We start from the raw sequence: 25,409 nt of genomic DNA on the forward strand, positions 1-25,409 counted from the left end.
GGTCACGCTCATCTCCCCCACAGCTTCTGTCTCAATCTCACCATCTGATCTTCTCGTCTTTTCCTTGCTTATTAAGATGTATCTGCAGGTCAGACCGGTCTCGTGTCATCTCTGCCCTATGCTTTGGAAGGCTTGGTCAGTGATTATTACATTTTGCACGTCTCCTTTATCTTTTTCTTTGGCACACAGGCTGTTGTCCAGAGCTGCTTTGTTCTGCAGGTAACTCTCAGTGAATTTAATGGACATTCCTCATAGGAAAGAAAAATCAGGAATGAGATCTCTGATCGTTTGTCCTAGACCGCATTGAGAATAAATGGAGAGCAGATGAAGACGTTTGCTTTATCTGCTTCTCAAATTTTTTAGATAGTGAAATATATACTAGTAATCTCCCATGAGTCTCCTCTAGAGTTTCAGAAGATATCTTAAAAGGATAGTTCACCCAAAAATGAAGATTCTGTCATCATTTACTCACACTTATTTTGTTTCAAACCTGTATGAATTTCTACTGTTGAACACAAAAGAAGATATTTTGAAGAATATTGGCAACCAAACAGTTGCTGGTAGCTATTGACTTCAATGTTTTTTCATACTATGGAAGTCAGTAGCTACCAGCAACTGTTTGGTCAGAAACTCATAGAGGTTAGTAACAACTTGTAAATGTGTGTAAATGATGACAAAATTGTTTTGGGTGAACTGCCCATTAAAGGGATACTTCACCCAAAAATGAAAAGTACTCCATGATTTACTCACCCTCAAGCCATTCTATAGGTGTACAGTACAGTATGTGACTTTGTTCTATCAGACGAATACAATCGGAGTTATATAAAAAAATTGTCTTGGCTCTTCCAAGTTTTATAATGGCAGTGAATGGGGGTTGAAATTTTGAAGCCCAAAAAAGCTCATCCATCCATCATAAAAGTGCTCCACACGGCTCCAGGGTGTTAATAAAGGCCTTCTGAAGTAAAGCAACATGTTTGAGTAAGACAAATATCCATATTTAAGACTTTATAAACCGTAATCTCTAGCTTCAGATGTAGGCGTAGTGTAAGCTCCGGTAAGAATATGCTAGTCTCGCGAGAACCAGGTTTTTTTTTTACAGCAAAGGAAAACCAGTCTCCTCTTGGCTTATACCGAAATCCTCCGACATTTTTCTATAAAAATCCTTGTTTTGTACTTATAATTCCTGAGTGGTGTTGTTGTTTTACTCTCTCCTCTGCACTTCTGCATTCGTCACTTCGCACCGGAGCTTACACTATGCCTAAGTCCTACGCTGAAACGCCATTCTCTCGTGAACACACAGACGACAGTCAGCAGAAGCTAGAGATTACGATTTAAAAAGTTTTAAATATGGATATATTTCTTACATTTTTTTTTATATAACTCTGATTGTATTTATCTGAAAGAAGAAAGCCATATACACCTAGGATGGCTTGAAGGTGAGTAAATCATGGGGTAATTTTATTTAAGACTTTATAAACCCTAATCTCTAGCTTCAGATGTAGGCGTAGTGTAAGCTCCGGTAAGAATATGCTAGTCTCGCGAGAACCAGTTTTTTTTTTTTACAGCAAAGGAAAACCAGTCTCCTCTTGGCTTATACCGAAATCCTCCGACATTTTTCTATAAAAATCCTTGTTTTGTACTTATAATTCCTGAGTGGTGTTGTTGTTTTACTCTCTCCTCTGCACTTCTGCATTCGTCACTTCGCACCGGAGCTTACACTATGCCTAAGTCCTACGCTGAAACGCCATTCTCTCGTGAACACACAGACGACAGTCAGCAGAAGCTAGAGATTACGATTTAAAAAGTTTTAAATATGGATATATTTCTTACATTTTTTTTTATATAACTCTGATTGTATTTATCTGAAAGAAGAAAGCCATATACACCTAGGATGGCTTGAAGGTGAGTAAATCATGGGGTAATTTTCATTTTTGGGTGAACTATCCTTTTAAAATGTCACAAAAACTGCTAAGACAGTGGAGTCAGAGATTTCAATATGATAACTTTTGGGGAAACATGTGAGACAAAGGTGATACAGTAGATGAAACATAACTGAGAATTCTGTGAAGTCTCCTGGGTAGCAATAAAATTCTGGATTTTCTGGGTCTGTTTCCAAGCCTCTCTGTCTTGTGTCAAAAGCCAAGGTTTTTTTTTTTTTTTGAACAGAGATGCTACAGCTATGTTACCTTGGAAGTGTTTCTTACCCCTTGGAATGTTATGGAGATAGTTTGCCTTAGGACACCATTTTTTTTTCTTGTCCAGATTGCTGCACTAAATTGATGTGTCAGACCACATCCATATTAAATGATTAGCTTCATTAAACTTGTTACAAAATTTGAATCTGTGTTGACCTGAGCTAAATTTCAAATGTCCAACATTTGCGAAAGTGAAAAGTCTAATTTCACTTTTGTTAAACTGTCCTCTTTATATCAAACATGACTATTATAGTAATGAGAATTTGGAGGGAAATGTCCTTTTCTGGGTTGTATAGTAGATAAAGTTTAAAAACTTGTGAAGAAGCTTTTGGTCAGAAGAGCTATGGAAGAAAATGAAACACATCAGCATTTTACCAGCTGTTTCCACATTGTTTTCGAACTGTTGAAGAACAGCTGCTATAAAAACATAAAAACCTGTTGTAATGTTAATGCTGTTTTGAATATGTTCTCTGTGCTCTGGGTTACTGCATGTCATGTGGAGTTGCTATGTATATTAAGGGAGATCCCTCCTGTGCATTGAGTTCCATTCTCCTAGAGACATGGGATGAACAGTAGGCCCTACCATTGATCTTGTGACTGTCTCATTCTCAATGAGGCAAGGTTTGCTCAGCAGTTGAATAAAGCAAGAAAAAAATCGAATGAATAGAATGAAAGCATATCTCTGCTTCCAGCTTCTAGTTCTCCTCATTCTGTTCTCTTTCATCTCGTATGCGTTTGCCATCGTGTTCCACGTAGGTTGACTTGCATCTGACAGACACTCACTATAATCACTATGATCTTCTGTCTGTATTTTATTTTATTTTATTTTATTTTAATATGCATTTTTAAAAATAATGTTAAAGGGGTCATATGATGCTTTTTTAAAGATCATTATTTGGTGTATTTGGTGTAACAGAATATGTTGATAGTTTTCATTACTGTATTATGATAATGGTAATGAGATTTTTCCATTTACAGTAATGAGAATTTGAGGGGAAATGTCCTTAATTGTCATGAAAATAATGTCACAGTGCAAAAAAACAAAACTAAAAAAAAACTTAATTATTCCATCGCCTGCCAGATTTTTAAAAAGCAAATATGCAGGAGTTGAATTAATAGTCTGTGACTATTCAGGATGCTCTATAAAAGCATAACGGGTGCAGATATGGAGCTGGCTGTGTGTGTTTACTAATTGTCTGGCATACCACCATGCAATTATTTGTGGAAATGGTGCCTTTGCTTTGATATAGTCACAAGAAATGTCGCTTCACCAAAAAATGGTTGCTTGATGCATTTGCTCAACAAAAAAATGTGATATATTTCATTTGAGATCCGTGACATTCTGATAAATGAAAACCCACTTTTATTTTTGTAGCGAGTGAAATGGAGGTACGACTGGACTACAGGGAGGTTTTCATTATACTTCTGTTCATGCTACAATGCTTATTCCAAAACTCATTGCTCAATTAAACCTTTGCACTCAGGAAAAGCATTGATGAAAGCTCTTTGAAAGCATTCGAGCACACTTCCCTCGGGCAGTGTGCAGGAGGGTTTATCCAAAGACATTTCAAATGAACTGCTAAGCCTGCAGTATATCCACAAAGGGTGCTAATCTGACTCATGCCTGTCACTACGTTACAGATTTAAGACTTTCCTAATGGAACTCACTCTCTTGAGACATTGACAAATGTCTGTTGTTATTGAAATGAGGGGTGCTGAGTTCAGCTCTGTGTTCAAATTGTGCTCTACTTCAGTCGTACAATTAGTGGGATTGATTATTCTCTTGGTGGCACTTGGTGAAAACAGAGAGATCCTTAAATATGCCGCATGTTTATATGCTTATTCTAATTACATTATTGTACGTTTAAGGAATAGTTTTCCCAGAAAATAAAAATACACTCATGTTGTTTCAAATTTTCTCTCCGTCAAATCTTTGGATCTAATTTGCACTGATGAGCGTTCAAATTCAATGGGTCAGCATCAAGTGAAAAGCTGCATGTTTATAAGAAACAAAGCCATCATTAAAGGGTTAGTTCACCCAAAAATGAAAATTAGCCCATAAATTACTCACCCTCAAGTCATCCTAGGTGTATATGACTTTCTTCTTTCAGACGAATCCAGTCAGAGTTATATTAAAAATTGTCTTTGATCTTTCAAGCTGTTTCATGGCACTCAGCGGGTGTTGCATTGCATGCATGCTTCTGTAGCGAATCGATGCGTTTTTGTAAGAAAAATATCCATATTCAAAACGTAATAATCACTTTAATGTAGCTTGCGCTCACTGTTGTACACTGGAAGCAGTTACGGGCAGATGACGTATAGAGGTCGGCTTTGCACATGCACCGCTCAGAAGTGACGCACGCGGAAGCACAGCGGAGAGATCCTTTGTTCACCCCCACCCTCCCCGGAGCCATGTGAGACACTTTTTTATGGATGGGCGCATTTTATTTAACTGCTTTTGGACTGATGCATGCAACACCCGCTGAGTGCCATGAAACAGCTTGAAAGATCAAAGACAATTTTTAATATAACTCCGACTGGATTCGTCTGAAAGAAGAAAGTCATATACACCTAGGATGACTTGAGGGTGAGTAATTTATGGGCTAATTTTCATTTTTGGGTGAACTAACCCTTTAAGGCATTTTAACTTTAAAAGGACACTTCTGGCCAAAATACAAGTCCATAATCCATAATAATGCTTCCTTCAGTGAAAAATCCGCTGTTATTCTCTCACATCGAAATCCACCAACATATTTGTTTACAACTGTTTTTGATTGTAAACAGTGCTTGATCTGTGCATATTTCTCTCCTGATTCAGACAAAATTACTTTTTCACCGAACCAGAATTGTCTTATTGATAGATTGGTTTCTTATAAACATAAAGCTTTTCACTTCATGAGGTATTAACTGATGGACTGGAGTCGTGTGGATTCCTTATGGATTATTGTGATGTTTTTATCAACTGTTTGGACCCTCATTCTGACGGCACCCATTCCCTGTAGAGGATCCAGTGGTGAGCAAGAGATGTAATACTAAATTTCTCCAAATCTGTTCTGATGAAGAAGCAAACTCCATTACAGCTTGGCCTGAGGGTCCATTTTCAGCAAATGTTTGGGGGAACTAGTCTTTTAACAAATGTTATTTATTTTGTATTTATCTGAAAAAGAATGAAAGTGACACTTATTTATTTGTCCAGTGAATCATTTATTTACATGAACAGTCTGAACAAACTGATTCACAATGGCTCTTGAGGCAGGGAGAAGACATTTTATGAGAGCGTATTTGATAATCATCTCAGTTCGCTTGGCTCTGAAGCTGCAGGCACGATACAATGTGTTCTTTTATGCTTTATGGAAGAAAAAAACACAAAGGTTTGAAATGACAGTGAGTAGGCCTTAATTATTAAATTTTAATTGTAATAAATTTTTTAAATTTTTTTGGATGAACTATCTTTTTAATTGACACTCTATTATTTTTAATTGTCTTTGATCATTAGCAGTGGGGTCTCTTTCTCTGTCTTTCTCTCTTGCTCTCTCTCACGCTCCCTGTAGAGGTCTCAGGAGACTCCGTGCATCGTGACTGGCACTGCCAGTGTGTGTGTGTGTGAACAAGAAAATGTGGGTTTGTCTGAAGTGTAAATAGGTGCCCAAAGTCTCACATTCTTAAAGACAACTTCACAATCCACTAATGCAAAGAGAGAAAGATCAGAGAGAATGTACACATAGGAAACCAGAGAAAACACCACAGTATTACTCTTTGAAGTATCTTTTTGGGAGCAAAGACTGTTTATTTAATCTACTTTTTGTCTGCTCTGTGTAGCCAGGACTCCCAGTGCTTCATGCAAAAGAGATGGATTTACGTTTATAACATTTTGTGCCTCTTTAATTTCTCTCTGTTCCACAGGACAAAGATTTGGACTGTAAGTTGGAAGATCTGAAACGCACAGGCCGGACGTTATCAGAGCCTCAGGTTTGTGAATGGCTCTGTCAGCTTCTGTTGGGAGTACATTACATACATCAGAGGTGAGCCGAGAACACCGCTCCTCTTTTTTCCCGTGAATAATTAATAACTGACCTATTTTCTATATTTACATTCAAAACTATTTGTTTTAAGTCTTTTATAGCTTGCCCTTACATTAAAGTTTGCACTTTACAAGACAAATATGCACACACCGGAATAACACATCTCTAAATCCTTGCTTCTCTCAGCTTCTGTGACTATTGATTCTTGTTTGTCTTGCTTAAACAGGAGAATACTTCACAGAGATCTAAAGGCCAAAAATATATTTATAAGGAAGAACATTGTTAAGATAGGTAAGCTCTGCTTCGCAGTCCAAAGGGTGCTTGATGTGTTTTTGATGTTCCGGCAACGCTTTCAAAAGCACTTTTAATGGCACCAAAAGCCCAAACACCTCCCATTGGTAAAACAGGCCCTTCTTTTATGACAGTTAAGACACTCATCTACAAAGAAACAAGATCATTACCCAGTAAAAACGTGTACGCCGGTCAGCTCCCTCAGATAGTTTTGATAGAATGAAAGAAGAGCCAAATGAGCATTATTTTTTATATATTTTCAGTTACAGTGCATTGATGGACATCAAAATGTCCTGCCATACTTTTTGTTATGAACTTGTCAGCATAAAGTAATTTTTAGCTCATTTTAGTGTAGAATAATGAATTTGTGTGTTCATGAAGTATGAAATTCTTTAGTACAGCCGACTCACTTGAACGCTAATCTGTGCATTTGTATTGCTTTACGTCAATTGCGCCTAAGCCTGCCAAAATAACAGTGTTTGCTTCAAAGAAATTCTCTGGTCACACTGTAAAAAAATGAAATGTTGAGAAAACTCATAATATCATGTCAGCATTATGCAAGATATTTTCAAGTTCTATCCAAAGTGCTTCACACAGCTAAAATGTCTAGTTTTACGCAATCAATAAACAGTCACGATGCATTGACATTTCGGAGTTCTTCCAGCAACTCATATTTGTACGTTCACTAAATGTTAAATGTCTCATTTATCTAATAAATTTGTGCCACAGCAACCACAGATCTCTTGTTCAGCAGATGTTCAATTAGCAACACAGGAAGCTTTGTCTTTATCATTACATTTTAAATGACTTTTTGGCTCTGAAGGAGACGACATCTTGCAAGGCTTTTTACCTCTAAAAATGAACACAACTTACAGCCTAAAGAAGTTATTTACATTTTATTTTCAAGAAGACACACATAGTCTCTCAGCACTTACAGTAACACATAAACCTCAATAGCTGTGACAATTTAAAAGCAGATCATTAAGGAATATGAAGAATGCTGAACATCCACACAACAAACTAGAAGGACAAAACCACTACAAAAAAATTGAAACCATAAAAAGTGTACCATAGAGTATAATTTACGCTTTAAAACAACCCCTAAATCCTTTACAAATCTGCAACATTGCTCAATATCATAATGTTTGTCCAGCTGAATCTCTCTTAATCTCTTTTTGGGGACAGTTTTTGGAGGAATTTTGTTGGCCTAACATTAGTATGTAAATTCTATCTGTGACTCAAAATTAATGTTCAAGCAAGAATCTCAGTAAGCATGTGCATGGTAGTCAGTTACTCACAAATAGTCTCAACATACAAAAGCTTGTTTTGTGGCTATTATAAAGTTTGTTTGTCTAAATAGTAGGTAAATTTTTCCTTATTGCATTTTTTTTATTTGGATATTACATTTTTAGTCTGCAAGACTACATTTTTTAAAATGTGTTTAAAATGCTGATGTAACTGTTTTAATCCCTCGTTAAAGGTGACTTTGGTGTATCCTGTCTGCTGATGGGGTCATGTGACCTGGCGACTACCTTCACAGGCACTCCGTACTACATGAGCCCTGAAGCCCTCAGTCACAGAGGATACGACTCCAAATCAGACATCTGGTAGGAATAACTGAACCATTAAATCATTTTAGTTTATTCTTAATCAACCAAGATTTTGGGTTTTTGCATTGTATGGATTTTACAATTGCAGTGCAGTACATTCAAAAGTTTGAACAAACTCACTGAATTTATACTTCACATGATATTAAAAACCTTTTTGAGCTACAGGATTATGCCTAAAATTATTTGTGTTGATGATGATGATACAACTTTATTGTCAGACAAAATCTGAAATTTGTCTTGCGTTACAACAGGTTCATTCAGAATTACAAGACTTAATCACATAGACAAATATACAGACAGGACACTTACAATCAAAAAAAAAAAAAAAAACTATATTCAAAGCTCCGATACATATTTAATTTTTGTGTAGTTTATTCAGCTCATAATAAATACAGCTTGATGTGCGAAAGAATACTTGAATCTTCGATTATATCTTGGAAAGTTATACCACCGATTAGATGGTAAAAATAAAAAATTCATTATACAAAATATGATTTGGTTCAGAAACAATATTATTGGCCAGCCTTACAAGGTTTCTATGATGAGATAGCTCATATACTTTTTAAAGTGGCTGACCCACTATTGTAGAACACATTTTCAGTTGATTCATCAATTGTTTTTAAACTGACAGATAAACTCATGTACCATTCAGAATTACATTACTGCAAAACACTCATAATCACAGACATGAAAAATAATAGAAGAATCTGCTTTCTTGCTCCAAAAGACCTCAAGCGGTGAAGGAAGTAGATTCTTTGCATTGATTTTTTTACAGATACTATCTATGTGGTCTTTCGACCATGTTGACAGTTTTGGTAGACGAAATTGCCACTACATAATCCTCATAGGAAATATATATTTTTTGAAGTTGTAAATGAAATAGATTATTAGAGTACGTTTTACAAGAAAATACTATTTCACATTTAATTCAATGTGTTACTAGCAATTTCTGAGTAAAAATTGTTTCTACATCATTTTGTTTTCAGTGTACTTGCTTAGATGTCATTTATTTATTTTGATGATTTTACTAATATTCTAAAATGTGAAAAATTTAAATAATAAAGAATGAGTAGGTGCATCCAAACATTTATGTAGTGATGTATATCTTCCAGCAGTTTTAGTTCTCAGCAAGTATTTTGCAAAGTTATTCTTTCATTGAATCAGAACTCATAATCCTCAAAAACAATTCATCATTATGCATTATGCATAATTTCAAGTAATGAGGTATTATGTTTGATTGCTGTCAAATGGTAGTCTTGAAAAATTTGTGAGTTCTAGCAATCCATGAAAGCTCATGACGTCAATGGTGTTTTTTTGGAACTTGGAAAAATTTACCAAAAGATGCAATCAGGCATAGTTGAAGGTGCAGGTGAAAAATGGCAAGCATAATTAACATAAATTCTGATATCTCCAATTGCTTATTGAGCTGTAACAATTGCTTTTCTGAGCTGTGTCTGTGTGGTAGGGGTGAAATATAATTTCATGGCATAAGACGTTTCCAAAGGCACCAAGCTGAGGTTCCCTCTTAAAGATCTTCACTAGACAGGCTCTTAAGACCAACAGAGCTCTGTACTCTCCTCCCCCTCCACTTACAATATGTGCCAAGATACATGAATTGAGGGAACATGGGGAAACTAGATCCACTGGGGAAATAGGGAGATAACAGCATATTAGTAAAGTAGAAAAACTGAGGGGGGAAAATAACTAGAAAACAATAAGATAGAATGAAGGAGGAAGAGAGAAGACAATCTAATTTGCCAAACAGCTACAGGCACTAGCTGCTAATTTAAGGGTCATTATTTTCCTCACGCAATCACCTCGTTGAGTTTTTACCACCAAGAGCTGAGGGTCTCTGTTCAGACTCATAAAGCAGCCTATTGGGAATTGTACTCTTCACTCTGTGGCCTTGAGTCTGTAAGAACACAAGCCCCAGGTACACTGGAGGAAAGGGGTCACTGTGCTGCTTAACAGAGATAGAGAGCAGGAGGGTGAGCTAAAATAGAGACATCCTTACACAAATTGTACCTATTTTTCTCTCTATTGTTTATGTATTTTCAAATAAAACCTTTTTTTTTTTACTATAATGCTAATTGCAAATTGTATCAGAGTTCTGATTCATGTGGTTCTCAGTGATGCAAACTACTTCGAAAAAACACTTTCACATCAACCAAACGAACTAAACAATGATTTTAAATGTAATTATTAATGATATTTTATTATACTTTTTAGCATCATTTTTATAATTATTATTTTAATTATTATAATTTTTTTAATTATAATGATATCTTTATTCAATTTTTTTTGTTTATTCTTCTTTTATATTCTTATTTTATTACACGCTAACCTAGGTCCTCCCAACCTTTTTATCGAGAACTTTAAGATTCAGTATTGCTGTGATTTGTGTTCCATATGCTAAAATGACCATGGCTACTATATGTAAATATTAAAGCAAGCCTCAGCATGGATGCATTTCTTTCTTCTGCAGAACAAGATGATGTTTTGAAGAATCGTAACCAAACAGTTCCCTTTGACTTTCATTTTATGGACCAAAAATACAGTGGAAATCAATGGGAGCTGAAACTGTTTGGCTACCAACATTCTTCATAATATCTCCTTTTACAGGGGTCTCCAAACTCGGTCCTGGAGGGCCAGTGTCCTGCAGAGTTTAGTCCAAAATGCCTCAACATACCTGCCTGGAAGTTTCTAGTATGCCTAGTAAGACCTTAATTAGCTGGTTTAGGTGTGTTCGATTAGGGTTGGAGCTAAACTCTGCAGGACATCGGCCCTCCAGGAACGAGTTTGGAAGCCTCTGTCCTTTTATGTTCCACAGAAGAAAGTCAGTCATGTTCAGTCAGCTTTGGAATGACATGAGGATAAGTAGATGATGACAGAATTTTCATTTTTGGATGGACTATCCCTTTAAGTATTTCTTCTTTATTTGTTCCACGGGTGCAGGTCTTTAGGCTGTATCCTTTATGAGATGTGCTGTTTGGCGCATGCTTTTGAAGGGCAGAACTTCTTGGCTGTGGTGACGATGATTGTGGAGGGACCTACTCCATCCCTGCCAGAAACATACTCACGGCACCTCAACTCTCTAATGCAAAGGTACCAGAAAAAGATGCTGCCCTGCTCCAGGCACAAATTGGTCCCATGTCAACTCACACCGTCAAGCAATATCTGTCCGTCTGCCCGCTGTGGATGAGTAGAAAGACACAAATCAATGGCTTGTTTGATTCAGCTGTTTTTCAAAGCATATTATGCTAAATCCGAGCAGGTTTAGAAGCATTCAGCTAAAACTATCAGCATTTCATGAGGCCTTAAAGGGGTCATATGATGCTATTTTAAAGATCATTATTTGGTGTAACAGAATATGTTGACATGCTTTAATGTTCAAAAAACACATTATTTTTAAAGTACTTCTCTCTCTCTCTGTTCATGTGGTGCCAGTATGTTAGAAAAGGATTCTTCACGCAGGATCTCGGCAGCAGATGCGCTGAGGAGCAGGTTCATTGAGGAGAGCTTGCAGGTGAGGAGACGCCGTTAATCAGATCAGCTGGACGGGAGGGCATCTGACCAGCTGTTCAGAGTATCTGCTTCAAAGGTTAATGGGAAGGGCCATAATGCACCAGGAAGACTTTGATTGTCGGCCAAGCTCAATAGGTTTCTAAAAGTCAGTTATGCATACTCATCACATCATCGATTCGCCATTGCATTTGACTTACCCTGCGCGTAACCTTTTCAGATTGTACTTTTGAAATGTCAGTGATTGACATTGTTGCTGCTTGGTGATTGTATTGATTGTGGCTTGTCGTAGTTGGCCTTGTTCCCCGGCATATATGAATTTTTATGCATCTCTCAAACAATAGATCAGTCTGTAAATGTATAAAAGTTTAGAACGTTTCCACAAATGTTTCTTTACCCTTTTTGGACAGGACCACTTTTCTCTGAGAAGCTTACATAAATTTGTTATTCACAGATTTCAATTCAAACATTTTCTCAAACAACCTCTGTAAAAATGACAGACCAACATATTTTATTTTATTTTATTTTATTTTATATATATGTATATATGTATGTTTTTTTAAATCATTATTTTTAATTTTAAAATTATAGCTTTGCTCTGTTTGTCCCAGGGCCAGTTTATGAGAATGTTTAGGCCACTGCCACTTTCGGGCCAAAAGTGACATTCTCATAAACCTGTTGCTGCTGTTATGATATGTTATGGACGGAGACACTTTAATTGGGTTTAATTTTGAGTTTCTCAAAAGCCTTGCAGAGTTGCATGGGATCATTTTAAGTGAGAGGCATCTACATCGGTTTATGAGAATGTGGACAGGAAGTAGAACAAATTATTATTTAGTGTGCATGATTTACTTAAAACGAAGGAACAAATTATATCTAGTGCACAATTTATTTAAATGAGGAAACAAATTAGTAAATCGTGTGCACGATTTATATTATTTTTCACAGAGCTTCTCATTTATTTATGCCTTTGTCAATTAGCGTAACTAAAGCTAAACTTCTTGTTGCGCTGCCTGGTGCGAATTCATTATGAATCTAGGCCTTTTTCTAACTTTCTGTGTAAAATAACAGTTGGTGGTTGAAGTACTGCTGGCATCCCATTGAACGTAAAATAAAGTGAAATCAAGCGAGTCAGATCACAAACTGCTCAGAACAGCTGTGTCAGGTATAATCCTTAATGGATTCTTCCCTTAATTATAGACATAATGCATAATTATATCAAATACAGTACAGTATATAACATCCAGTTCACATGACCTCCCCTAATGCCCACATCCAGCCAAGATGTCTTTTAATAACTGCAAACCACAGATGTAGAAATCTACAGTTATCTAATGACTGCTTAACTTCTTAGAGCTACTGTACATGTCATTAGTATTCCCCATTACATAAAGAATTATGAAACCCTCCCACTGTAAAAATGAAATTGAACTATAGGCATCTTTATCATGATGTGTACTTGTAATGGCCTTGTGTATTTATTTATTTTTATATATAGCCCTTGTTTAATGCGTCTATACAATATTTGCAGTTATAGGACCCTTTCATCACTTGCAGTCACATTGACTTGTTTAAATCAGGGTGCTTAGTAATACGTTTCTGCCTTTGGAAGCTAGTGATCCCCTAACCCCCATCTGAAAGCTCCTGGTGGGATGTGTCTTCCACTGGCTATTACACCATCACCATCTCAGAAACATGTAATCAGAGACGGAAAGGGCTTCTAAATGACAACTCCGAACACAAAACTCACTGATGGCTTTTCCCTACTCTGTTGTTGTGTACGGTTTCAAGTCTTTCTTCTGCCTGCGTAATTTGCGCCTTACAAATGTCTCGTATTGTTCTTTAAATGTGCTTGTGGCAGATTCTTCCCTGAGGTTAATATTAGTCTTTCTCTCCCCTTTCCTTTTGCTCTGATTCTGAGAAACGCGGGAGTTTTGCTTTGTTTTCGCAGCTCCTGGCAAAACACTGCCTTTTAAGAGGCCTCAGAGAATGGCATTAACTGATTTTTCATCTCTTTTGTTATTTTTCTCACTGCAGAGCATGAAACACAAGTTTTTTAGCCTAACGCTGCGAGACAAGTCAATGGGGGGAGAGAGAGACGCGTCACAGATCCTGAGAGCACTGTAAGTGAATCCACAGTTATGTGAGAGAGATATTTTACAGGCAGTCTCATTTCTCTGTTCCTGCAGTGACGCTGTCAGCTGAGAAATGCATGACACTATCTACACCAGGGATTTCTGGGAACAGGACTGTTTTTGTGTGTTTTTTTTCACACCAGCTTGTTGGAGGGGATCTAAAAATATGTATGTAGCTCTATTGCTGCGTACCTAGTGTATGGAACATGTTAATCAGGCAGCAGTCTATGAACAGCAGACTTTCATTAATTCAGTCATCGCTTTCCATGCGAATTAAAAACTTTGTCACCAGAGCATGTGCCAATCATAATTAGCTATGACCTAGAGAAAATCTATGCAGTGTTAAAGCCAACAGTGCATAGCGAGATCTGTCAAGCGCAGTTCATTGATTCTTGAGTATTGGGACATAATAGGTTGCAAAGCTGAAAAAGTTTTTGTACACTACCATTTAAAAGTCAATTATTTTATTCAGCAAGGAATAAAAATTGACAGTAAAAGATTTATAATGTTACAAAACATTTCTATTTCAAATAAATGTTGATCTTTTGAACTTTAGATTCATATAAAAACCCGAAATATTATAAACACAAAAATATTAAGCAGCACAATTGTTTTCAAAATTCATGATAATAAGAAATGTTTCTTGAGCACTGAATCAGTATATTATAATGATTTCTGAAAGATCATGTGATGCTGAAGACTGTGATTAGGGTTGGAGCCATCACAGGAATATATTTATATTTTAAAATATATTGAATTATATTTAATTTGTACTACATTTGTGTTAATATTATAAAAAAATCACAGAAATAAATTACATTTTAAAATATATTAAATTATATTTAAGTTGTTACGTTAAGTTAGAGTTACGTTATTGTATGAGAACATGACTTTATAGGTAGTAAGTGATAAAGTACACTACTGTACAATGTACTTTTGATACAATTATCACATAATCAAATGAAATGCTACAGTACATTTGTGTTAAGAACATTCAAGTGATCATTTGATTCGTTTTAAAGTGTTAATGTAGCTATTTTAAAAACAAATGGCAGGTAAAGTTGTGGGACAAATTTAGCTTTACAGTATGTATCAAAAATGACTCTCTTTTCTTCTTTTGGACCTTTTTATTTACCTTTTTGTCTGTCTTCACCATGAGGCATAAAGCTATTTGCATGAATTGATATGTAGCCTTGACTTGAACTGAGAAGTCTGAATGAAACTTTTGCTCATTAGCTCATTCAAACACCATTCTAGTATCCTTGGTGTCCAAAGACTGCACACAAAGCATCTGAAGCTGTCTCACACAAGTTATCGTGAATAACCTAATTATATACTTTTCCTTGTTTGGATTCTACTCTTTTTTTTTTTTTTGATTAAATCCTAACTTCAAATAAAATGCCCTATTTCTTTTGAGATTTTCCTGAATTATAAATACACTGCCAGTCAAAAATATGGACACACATTCTCTTCTCTCTTCTTATTCCTTTTCCACATTTTTTAATAATAGCAAACTAATATATATGTTGACTAATAAACCCCAGTGGCAAATTCATGAACATCAACAACTTTAGCACATCCGCTCTGATCACGGTTCAAACAATGTCTGTAAAGCAAATGAGTAGTCATTAGTCATTTCAGTAAATGTAGTCCTTGGACCCCACAGGCAGAAGAAGGTACATCTGCAGACACTGCGAGAGAGATCAGAGGTGCAGAAAATGAGCCCGAGAGAACGCATGCGGCTCCGGAAACTCCAAGCAGCAGATGAGAAAGCAAGAAAGCTGAAGTGAGTGACGTTCATTGCGCTGACCGTGTCACACTGAATGTTAATCAAATGTGACTCACAGTTCATATTCCATAAAGTTAGCATGAGTGTCAGGGCTTTTCTGTTTTCATGGTGCAAGGATTTTTGCAGCGTGTCTCACATCAGCTCTGATTCTTTGTGTAATATGTGATGCACTGATAGAATAGGAGCAGTCAATGTTAGCTCATATGCTCCAAAACAAATTGATACATTATGCACATCATTGCACTATTATTTCTTAAAGTTTGTTTGCTCATAAATTGCTCATTAATTTGCTACCCTGTTGTTCCAAACCTGTATGACATTCATTCGTCTACAAAACATATAATAAGATATTCAGAAGAACATTGGGCCATCCAAGATGTAGAATTTACTTGCTCACTATACTGGACCCTCTGCAGTGAATGGGTGCCGTCAAAATGAGAGTCCAAACAGCTGATAAAAGCATCACAATAATTCTTAAGTAATCCACACGTCTCCAGTCCATCAATTAATGTCTTGTGCAGTGACAAGCTGCATGTTTTGTTATAAACATCCATCATTAAGACGTTTTTACCTTGAATCCTCTATAATATTGCTTTCTCCAGTGAAAGGATCAATGCACAGATCAAGCACAGTTTACAAGCGAAAACAGTTCTAAACAAATACTGTATGTCAGTGGATTTTGATGTGAGAGGACAACAGGGGATGGACCTTTTCACTGGAAAAAGCAATATTATGGATTATGGTCTGGTATTTTGGCCAGAAGCGACGGTTTAAAGTTAAAAAACCTTTTAGTGATGGATTTGTTTCTTACAAACACGCTGCTTTTTACTTCGGAAGACATTTTTTTATTGTCTGGAGTCATTTGGATTGCTTATGAATTATTGTGATGTTTTTATTCGCTGTTTGAACTCCCATTCTGACGGCACCCATTCACTCCAGAGGATACACTGACGAACAAGTGATGTAATGCTACATTTCTTCAGATCCATTCCGATGAAGAAACAAATTGTTTGTGTAAAGTCTTAACCTAAATACAGGTTTTGTCTTACTATAGGCAAATTGTGGAGGAAAAATACCAAGAAAACCACCTGCGCATGCAAGAGTACAAGTCCAAAAATTTTCAGAAAGTCAGTGTGGACGTTTTAAAGGTATGTTGATAGGATTCCTGTCAGACATTATGCACAATTAATAGATTTATTATCACAGCTGCAATTTCTTTTCTTTTTTTCCAGCTTTTTATAGTGATAGAAATATGAGAAACTAAGATATATGTTTGGTACAGCATTTGTGTTTTTACCTCTTTTCAAAAGGTGAGAACGGAAGAAGCAGTTAACCAGACTCAACCGATTCAGAGTGAGACACCAAACAGAAACTCCGAACTGTCAGGAAGCATTTCTCAAAACTCTGATAAGATGTGCAAGTCTGTGTCAAAAGACCATGGTGAGTGGTGTTTTTAATTGGAGGTCAGATGGGATAAATTGTAGGTCTGGGTTGACAAAATCCATAACCCAGGGTTAAAAACATCGCTTAACCCTCTTTCAGAATTATAAGAGTGAAACATTGCATTTGCCAGGGATAAAAGTAGCCTTGGCCTATTAAGACCATAACCCAGCGTTAAGTGTGGCATGAAAAGCCCTACAGTTGGAAAAGAGAGATTTTTTTCAACACATTGTTTAATTAAACTTTCAGAAAGTAGATTAATTAAATCATTTTGAAACCTAGTTCCCCTGGTACGTTTCTCTTGTTTTTTAAAAGTCTATCACGAAGCACGTGTCTGATGAAATTCTTCCCATCTCTTCCAAATCAGAAAGTTTAACTTTCCGTCAGAAATGACTTTCTCTTTCTCTACATCTTCATTAAAATTCATTGTGTGCTTGGCGCTCCAGTGCCTCTTTCTCCATGGTTTAACAAACAACAGATCCCAGAGCGCGGTACCATGAGTATTACAGTGCACGAAAAACTCAGTGATAGAAAAAAAACAATGTTCCATTATAATTTGAAAGTCAAATGATTCCTAGAAGTTTTAATGATATTCCACCACACAGATTTATCAGAGCAGAAGTTGCCTGCCTTAATGAACAAATGATAAGGAAAGTAAGAAACAGGCAGTTATTTGCATCCCTTATTGAAGGCAGGACCTCAGAACTCTGTGAATGCTTTCTGCAAGTATGATGCTTTTTCTAGATTTATTCAGATTCCAGATTTTTCCAGATCAGAGAAACCTACTGTAGTGTGTACTCATGAATAAGGTTAAGTGAGCTCTACTACAGACGTCTAAATACAGAATTACAGAGAGAAGAGAAAAAATATATAATAATGTTTTCTTGTAATATATTTACGGTGAATGACAGATGCTATTTATTCAGCAAGGATGCATTAAATCAAAATTGACAGTAAATATACATTTATAATGTTTCAAAGAATTTTCTTTTGAACTTTCTGTTCATTAAAGAATCTTCAAACCAATGTATCATGATTTCCACAAAACTATTAAGCAGTAACTGTTTTCAACATTCACCATTAGAAATGTTTCTTGAGCACCAAATCAGCATAATAGTATAGAAAAGTATAGAATTATGTGACACTGAAAACTGGAGCAATGAGCAATGAAAATTCAGCTTTGCCAGCACAGAAATAAATTAGATTATAAATTATATTAAAATAGAACATAGCTCTTTTAAATTGTAATAGTATTTGACAATATTACTGTTTTTACTGTATTTTTGATCAAGTAAATGCATGCCTTTATTAGCACTAAAAAAACACCTTACTGACCCCAAACCTTTGAATACTTATTTTGTACTCTACAGCCAAATTACTACAGCAAGTAACTTTTAGCTACAGTAGATTTGCACACTTTTTTGTATTAAAACTTATTGGAACATGTCCAAATAGTGATTATCTACAACTGTGGTTGCTCTGCTAGGACAAATGTGTAAAACTGTGGAGAACTGACTTCATGCATCCACTAAGATTGTGTCCTGTACCTGGAAATTGCTGCAGTATAAGGAGGAGGGAAGGCATCAAGACACTTCCAAATTCAATATTTTTGTCACAACCTATTTTTGAAAACTTGAAAGCTTCAATGATATCCCACAACAACCATGTGCATGTGGTTCGGCAGCTGGTGCCAAGTATAAGGATAAGGATAAGGATAAACTTTATTTGTCCCCGAAAGGAAATTTGTCTTGGGCAAAGTGCTACAGTGTTGTTCTGAACAGACAAAAACAATAAATAAAACATAAAAAATAAAAAAAAACACAACAACAACAATGTATAAGTATAAAATGCAAAATACATACAGTGCAAAACACAATAAAGTGCTAATATGCTATATGGGCATTGTTTTTGGTAAAATTCAGCATTTTTATCGAGGCAGGAACAAATGAAAGCTTCAGTCTATTAGTTTTACACATTGGCATTCTTAGTCTCTTTCCCGATGGTAATGACTGGTATTCGCTGAAAAGAGGATGTTTGGAATCAGTACGGATACTTATTGCTCTTCTCATCACTGCCTGTTCATATAAAGTCTGTATGGGCTCATATTGTTTTATTCCTATGATTTTCATAGCTGTTTTGTGAATATGAGCCAGTGTGTTTTTCAGTTGAACAGACAAGTTTCCAAACCAGACTGTAATTCCGTAGCGAATAAGACTTTCAAGCGTGGCTTGGTAAAAAACAAGCAAGATATTGCTACCCACCCCATACAGTCTCAGCCTTCTTAAAAAAATAAAGCCTCTGTTGTAGTCGTGTGCACAGACTGTCAATGTGTGTCTTCCAACAAAGAACATTGTCCATATAAAACCCCAGGTATCTGTAAGATGTCACTTGCTGTATCACTGTGTCTTTAATGATCACAGGCTTGTGTTCAGATACACTTCTTGGGTCAAGGACCATTTCTTGTGTCTTATTTACATTTAGCACAAGACAGTTCTTGTCACACTACTGAATGAAAGTATCTATTTCACTGTGGTAGGATGATAGGTCCATATCTTTGTGTAAGAGACTCAAAATGACAGTGTCATCAGCATATTTCATAATATAATTATTAATATATGTGCTCCTGCAGTCATTCGTGTATAAAGCAAAAAGCACATGTCACAACCTATTTTTGAAAACTTGAAAGCTTCAATGATATCCCACAACAACCATGTGCATGTGGTTCGGCAGCTGGTGCCAAGTATAAGGATAAGGATAAGGATAAACTTTATTTGTCCCCGAAAGGAAATTTGTCTTGGGCAAAGTGCTACAGTGTTGTTCTGAACAGACAAAAACAATAAATAAAACATTAAAAAATAAAAAAAACACAACAACAACAATGTATAAGTATAAAATGCAAAATACATACAGTGCAAAACACAATAAAGTGCTAATATGCTATATGGGCATTGTTTTAGGTAAAAATTAGCATTTTTATCGAGGCAGGAACAAATGAAAGCTTCAGTCTATTAGTTTTACACATTGGCATTCTTAGTCTTTTTCCCGATGGTAATAACTGGTATTCGCTAAAAAGGGGATGTTTGGAATCAGTACGGATACTTATTGCTCTTCTCATCACTGCCTGTTCATATAAAGTCTGTATGGGCTCATATTGTTTTATTCCTATGATTTTCATATAAATATAGTATCAATATTGATAATATCAATATAGTATAAAACTGGTGTCTTATGGAATGATTGGATCAGGTTAATTAATTCATAAATATCCTGTTGACATTTTGCTTGCAATTCCAGTGAAAAATAAGCATTGTAGTCATTAAATTCTTGCTTGTGTCTAAAATGAACTTGAATGACGTTATGGTGTCTTGGAAATCAGTTTCTGTAGGTGTGTTCATACACAAAACACTGCCTGTTGAGTCATTAGCAGATGGGCAGTACAGCAGATGCTTTAGGTTAGGGGCACAGACCTTGACACAATTTGGTTAAATGTCAATGCAAAAATGACTCAGGAAAGTGAAGTTAGTTTTAAAAACAGTACCTCTACAGCATCATTATTTTGCAGATAAATTATTATTAAATGCAGTGACATTCAGACATTAAATGTGTCCAAATACAATTTTTGAGGCCACCGTAAATGATTACGCATATCAGACAATGGTTTGTATTTATGTTTGGCATATTTGGGTGACCTGTCATTTTCTGGTGCTCATTTGCATCATTGCTAAATCGTACAATTGGCTTAAGTTAATATTTGTGTGATAACCAGATTTTTGACGTGTCTGTAATTTTGCATTGGCTGTGAATATGTGCAGAGTCTGATCTGGCGTATTGCTGGTTTTCGGTGACTCATTCTTTTACCAGTGTCATTATATGCATCAAGGTAAAGATAAGTTATGGTCAAAACGCCTCCTTAATCTGGTTTTGGTATCATGATGATAAATCTCAGAGACGTGTTTTCAGGAAGTCCTGAGAGGTTATCTATCAGTTCCCGTCTCTAATCACTTTAGATTCCTTTGTAAATGAGATGTTTTAAACGAGTGCAGAGCCACAGCTGTGCTCTTAGACGACTCAGGGAGAATCCACACGGTGTGATTTATCGATAGAGGACGCCGGGGGTGCAATCACTGTGAATCTGAAATATTACTATATTGTAAGTGGGAATATGTGGGAAAGAAAAGCATGCAGTAAAGCTCATGTGTAAGTATGCGGGTCTGTATTATTAAAAATTAAGGAAGTGATGCATTAATGGAGTCAGATCTCTTGTCCTTAAATTTAGCTAATGTATTTATTATTTAGCTTCCTTAAAACCTCATGATTTAAGTTATCTCGAATGAATAATGCATAATTAATGCTAAAAGAATAATCATGTGCATGTTTTGGATCGTTTACTTAGTCGTCCAGCAGAATCACTGAGCAGGTTAACTCTGCTACATCATAAATAAAGGTAAATGCTCTTCTGGGATTAAATATTTATTCAGACATCATTATTTTACGGCACCTGTCATTTTGAGAGTTCATAGTTTCATATTAGCATGTTATTCAGGGACCCAGGCGGCCCTTTCTGGTGATCTTCTCGAGTTCTGGAAGTAAATAAACATACGGTGTGATTCTGCTCATGTCTGCAGTTAAACTATAGTGACTACACTAGGGACTTCTGCGCCTTGGAAAGATGCCGTTCAAATGAATAAACTCTGACAGTAAGCACATTATGTGCAAACCTTGTCAGTGTAATTGTCTCCAGTCTGTAACTGGCTCTCTTTAATTTGTATGCGCACATCACTACTGGTAGTATTATTAATTAGTACTGTAGATAGAATACGTACAGTATAATAGAGGACTGCATCAAATGAAACAATGGTTTAATAAAGCAATAAGCCACAAGAGGCCATGCATTACAGTGTATTTATTCACCACGTATCTGTCTGTCTGTCTGTATGGATGGGTGCATTAATATAATACCTTTTATAAACTTCTTTGTCATTGTATGTATGTTTATGGAAATTTGTGGCCTTTTTAAAATGCAAGATTATAATTCATCTGGTAAAGGTTGGCATCAGACACAAAATGTATAAGGGTCATTTGCCTGGGCACTATTAGGAAACCTTGACCCCAGGGTTGAGACTCTAAAAAGTGCTTTCAGTATTTGACTTAGAAAGCATAGAGTGAATGGCAAGAAAACAGCTAATGATTGTTTAATTGTTGTTAAATATCTCAGTGTGTCATTAACATCGCTAATTGGAATCAATAAAGTTAGGAATCTGAGGGTTCTATGAAAAATGCAGACTGTCATCTGTAGGGCTTTTCATTTATTTCCATTAAAATCAAATTTTAATTGATTCTAAAGTAAAATAAGGATTTAACCTTGAATTAGTTTTGGATGACACACAGTCCTCTACTTTAGAACAAACTGAGATTTGAGGTTTTGCCATAATATGTAGTGCCAAATGTTTTACAAAAGATTTTACTTTTGTGTCTTGTATCTTGTAAAATGGTAAGTGGTAAGTCTGATATGTAAACGCTGCTACACAAAACCTGCCCTGTGTTTGTTCGAAACCCTTTCAACATAAACTACCAAGGCTTTATTTGATCAAAAATACAGTAAAAATAGTAATGTTGTGAAATATTATTACAATTTAAAATAACTGTTTTCTATTTTACTGAATTTTGAAATAACATATTCTTGTGATGGCAAAGTTGAATTTTCAGCATCATTACTCTAGCCATCAATATCACATGATCCTTCAGAAATCATTGTATTATGCTGATTTGAACCATTATTATCAGTGATCAGTGTTGAAAACAGTTGTGCTACCTAATATTTTTGTGGAAACTGTGATACCTTTTTTCTTTGAATAGAAAGTTTAAAAGAACAGCATTTATTTGAAATGGAAATCTTTTGTAACAATGTCGAAGTCTTTACTGTCACTTTTGATCAATGCATCTTTGCTGATTAAAAGTGTTAAAAACAACTTTTAAATGATGTATGTAAAGAAATACAAACTGCTACCATCCTTGGCAAAGTACAACCTAAAGTTCCTTAAATATGTGCACAAATATTCAGAAGCCACACTTTTGGTGATGAGGTTTTTGCATAAAATAGGCATAAGCAGAGTCAATGAGGCAGGACTGAGGTCTGAACAAATGATCATTTGAAATGACTGAGCTGAATCGCAGAAGCTTCCTGCACAGTGATCCAGTAGAATGCACTTTCTGCTCTTTGTCATGACTAATCGTCTTTACTGGATAAAACAGAGCTGTAGTGTTGTAAATGTGTTCTCAGAGCTCTTTTCTTTAATTCTAAATTGCAGGTTGCACTTTCTTTGGGGCGCAGCAATTTACTAGATTAGACAGGACTGAAAAATAGAGCATGGTGTGGTAGGACATTAGCCTCTCAGGTTATTAACTCACAAAAAAAAAACGGCAATATATATACATATTTAATCAGAATACATGGCTGTCCATAAAGAAAGATGCTTTTTGCTGCCAGATTGCTGTGCAGTTACAACATCTACCAGCAGGGGCTAACTGAACCGTGCTAACCAGCCAAACCATGACCTCTTGGTAATAAATGGCTTCTGTCCTTTTTGCACTTTGGTGGGAATTTTATCCCTGGTTGTTGGTCTTGGTCTGTTTGTGGAATGCAGGTGTAAATGTGCATAGATCTCAGATGGAGAGCTCTACAAAAGAAAATGAAACTGTTGAGATAGTGAAATGGAAATCCCTCAGCGTAAAGTACAGTCTAACGCCCTCCTCTCACTCCCTCCATCTCTCCTGCCATCGTTGTGTCTCCGATTGTGGAGGTCCAGTCGCTGGCAGCTGTCTAATAGAAGCAGAGGCATGAAACTGTGTAATCGTCTTGGTCGCAGGCCCAGGAACCCGTGTGTGTGTGTGTGTGTGTGTGTGTGATAGAGGTTGTCTGTGTTCATTTGTTCACATGTGTTCAGTGTAGAGGTATTCTGTTGTCAGAGATGAAACTGGCAGAGATCCATTCACATTGTCTTAGTGCCATCAAGCAGAAAATGTTAAGCGTTAATGATAGAGGCTACCTGTCATATCAAAACATTGCTCAACAATTCAGAGTATCGGTTAAATCTTTGCTTTTTTTTAATCGTTTCAGTAATCCCAGAGGATCCTCAGGCAGCAGAGGCATTTTACTCCGTGGATGAATTTGAGTCATGCTCGGAGGAAGATTCAGATGGAGAGGAAGACTCAGAGGATAATCTCCCCACAGACCCTTCCTGTCAGACATGTGGACAGGTGAGGAGAGATCCGCCGCTCCAAGAGAAGCTTTTGTCAATCAGCTTGTGTGACTGTGTGATTGATTTAACTCTGTGCTGCCTCAATCTTGTACACACTGTAATTAGAGTTTTCGTCTGTCAGCAAAACAAAAAACTAAAACAAAATAGTTCAGAGAATTTTACAGTGTGATATATACACTTTTTTTTCTTGAAGCTATACAAATTAAGCTAAAAATAGAATATGAAAGAAATGAATACTTTTATTCAGCAAGGATGCATTCAATTGATCAAAAGTGACATTAAAGCTGTGCATTAATGACATCTTTCTTCCAATACGTTAAAAAATCTTACCGATCCCAAACTTCTGAATGCTAATGTATATATATCAAAGTCCCTTTAAAGGGGTCATCGGATGCAAAATTCACTTTTGTTGTTGTTATTCAGCAAGGATGCATTCAATTGATCAAAAGTGACATTAAAGACATTTATAATGTTACAAATGTTTTCTGTTTCAAATAAGAAATGCTGTTCTTTTGAACTTTATTCATCAAAGAATCCTCAATAAATAAATGAATAAACTAAATTTCCACAAAAATAACAATAATAGTAAAAACATTGATGATAATAACAAATGCTACTTGACAACCAAATCAGCATATTTGAATGCTTTCTGAATGATCATGTAAAAGTATAGTGTGTTTATTTTATTTCAAAAATGTTGTAAATGAGATGTGGTGAAAATTATCTTTGGATGGAAATGTTCATGATGTTTCACAAGAATAAAAAGAAAAAATCCTGTGATGAATGGATATGTACTTTTGGACATTTTTACTAGATGCCCTTAGACCCGCACTGAGGGAGCTGAGAGCTGTCCGCCGTTGAGTCGACTCTGGTGCAGGGGAAGACAAGAATGTCTCTCAGATTAAGCGATTGAGGTGTTCTGTTGCTGGATGTAATAATGAACACAGCAGTCGTCATTTACTCCCGACATCTGAGCCGCTGAATTTTTACTAGATGATTTTTTTTTTTTTAACAAAGTTAGAGTGAATGTATTTTAGGATTAGTATATATTATGTATGGTTAATATACTCGTATATATATATATATATATATATATGTGTATGTGTGCGTGTGTGTGTGTGTGTGTGTGTGTGTGCAGTCAAACCA

General features: G+C 36.0%; 1 protein-coding gene across 1 annotated transcript in view; it reads left to right on the top strand.

Annotated features, from left to right (window-relative positions):
- Positions 1-25,409, top strand: part of LOC107713837 (NIMA-related kinase 11) — a 45,587-nt gene that overhangs the window by 13,101 nt on the left and 7,077 nt on the right. The window contains exons 4-13 of the mRNA XM_016519469.1: positions 6,099-6,217; positions 6,444-6,508; positions 7,989-8,115; positions 11,074-11,223; positions 11,566-11,644; positions 13,678-13,763; positions 15,442-15,561; positions 16,619-16,712; positions 16,875-17,004; positions 24,122-24,261. Of these exons, the coding sequence (XP_016374955.1) occupies positions 6,099-6,217; positions 6,444-6,508; positions 7,989-8,115; positions 11,074-11,223; positions 11,566-11,644; positions 13,678-13,763; positions 15,442-15,561; positions 16,619-16,712; positions 16,875-17,004; positions 24,122-24,261 (1,110 nt within the window). The remainder of the gene's footprint in view (positions 1-6,098; positions 6,218-6,443; positions 6,509-7,988; positions 8,116-11,073; positions 11,224-11,565; positions 11,645-13,677; positions 13,764-15,441; positions 15,562-16,618; positions 16,713-16,874; positions 17,005-24,121; positions 24,262-25,409) is intronic.

This window comes from Sinocyclocheilus rhinocerous, unplaced genomic scaffold, assembly GCF_001515625.1.
Source record: "Sinocyclocheilus rhinocerous isolate Xijiao unplaced genomic scaffold, SAMN03320098_v1.1 scaffold779, whole genome shotgun sequence".
In the NCBI taxonomy this organism is placed as follows: Eukaryota; Metazoa; Chordata; class Actinopteri; order Cypriniformes; family Cyprinidae; genus Sinocyclocheilus; species Sinocyclocheilus rhinocerous.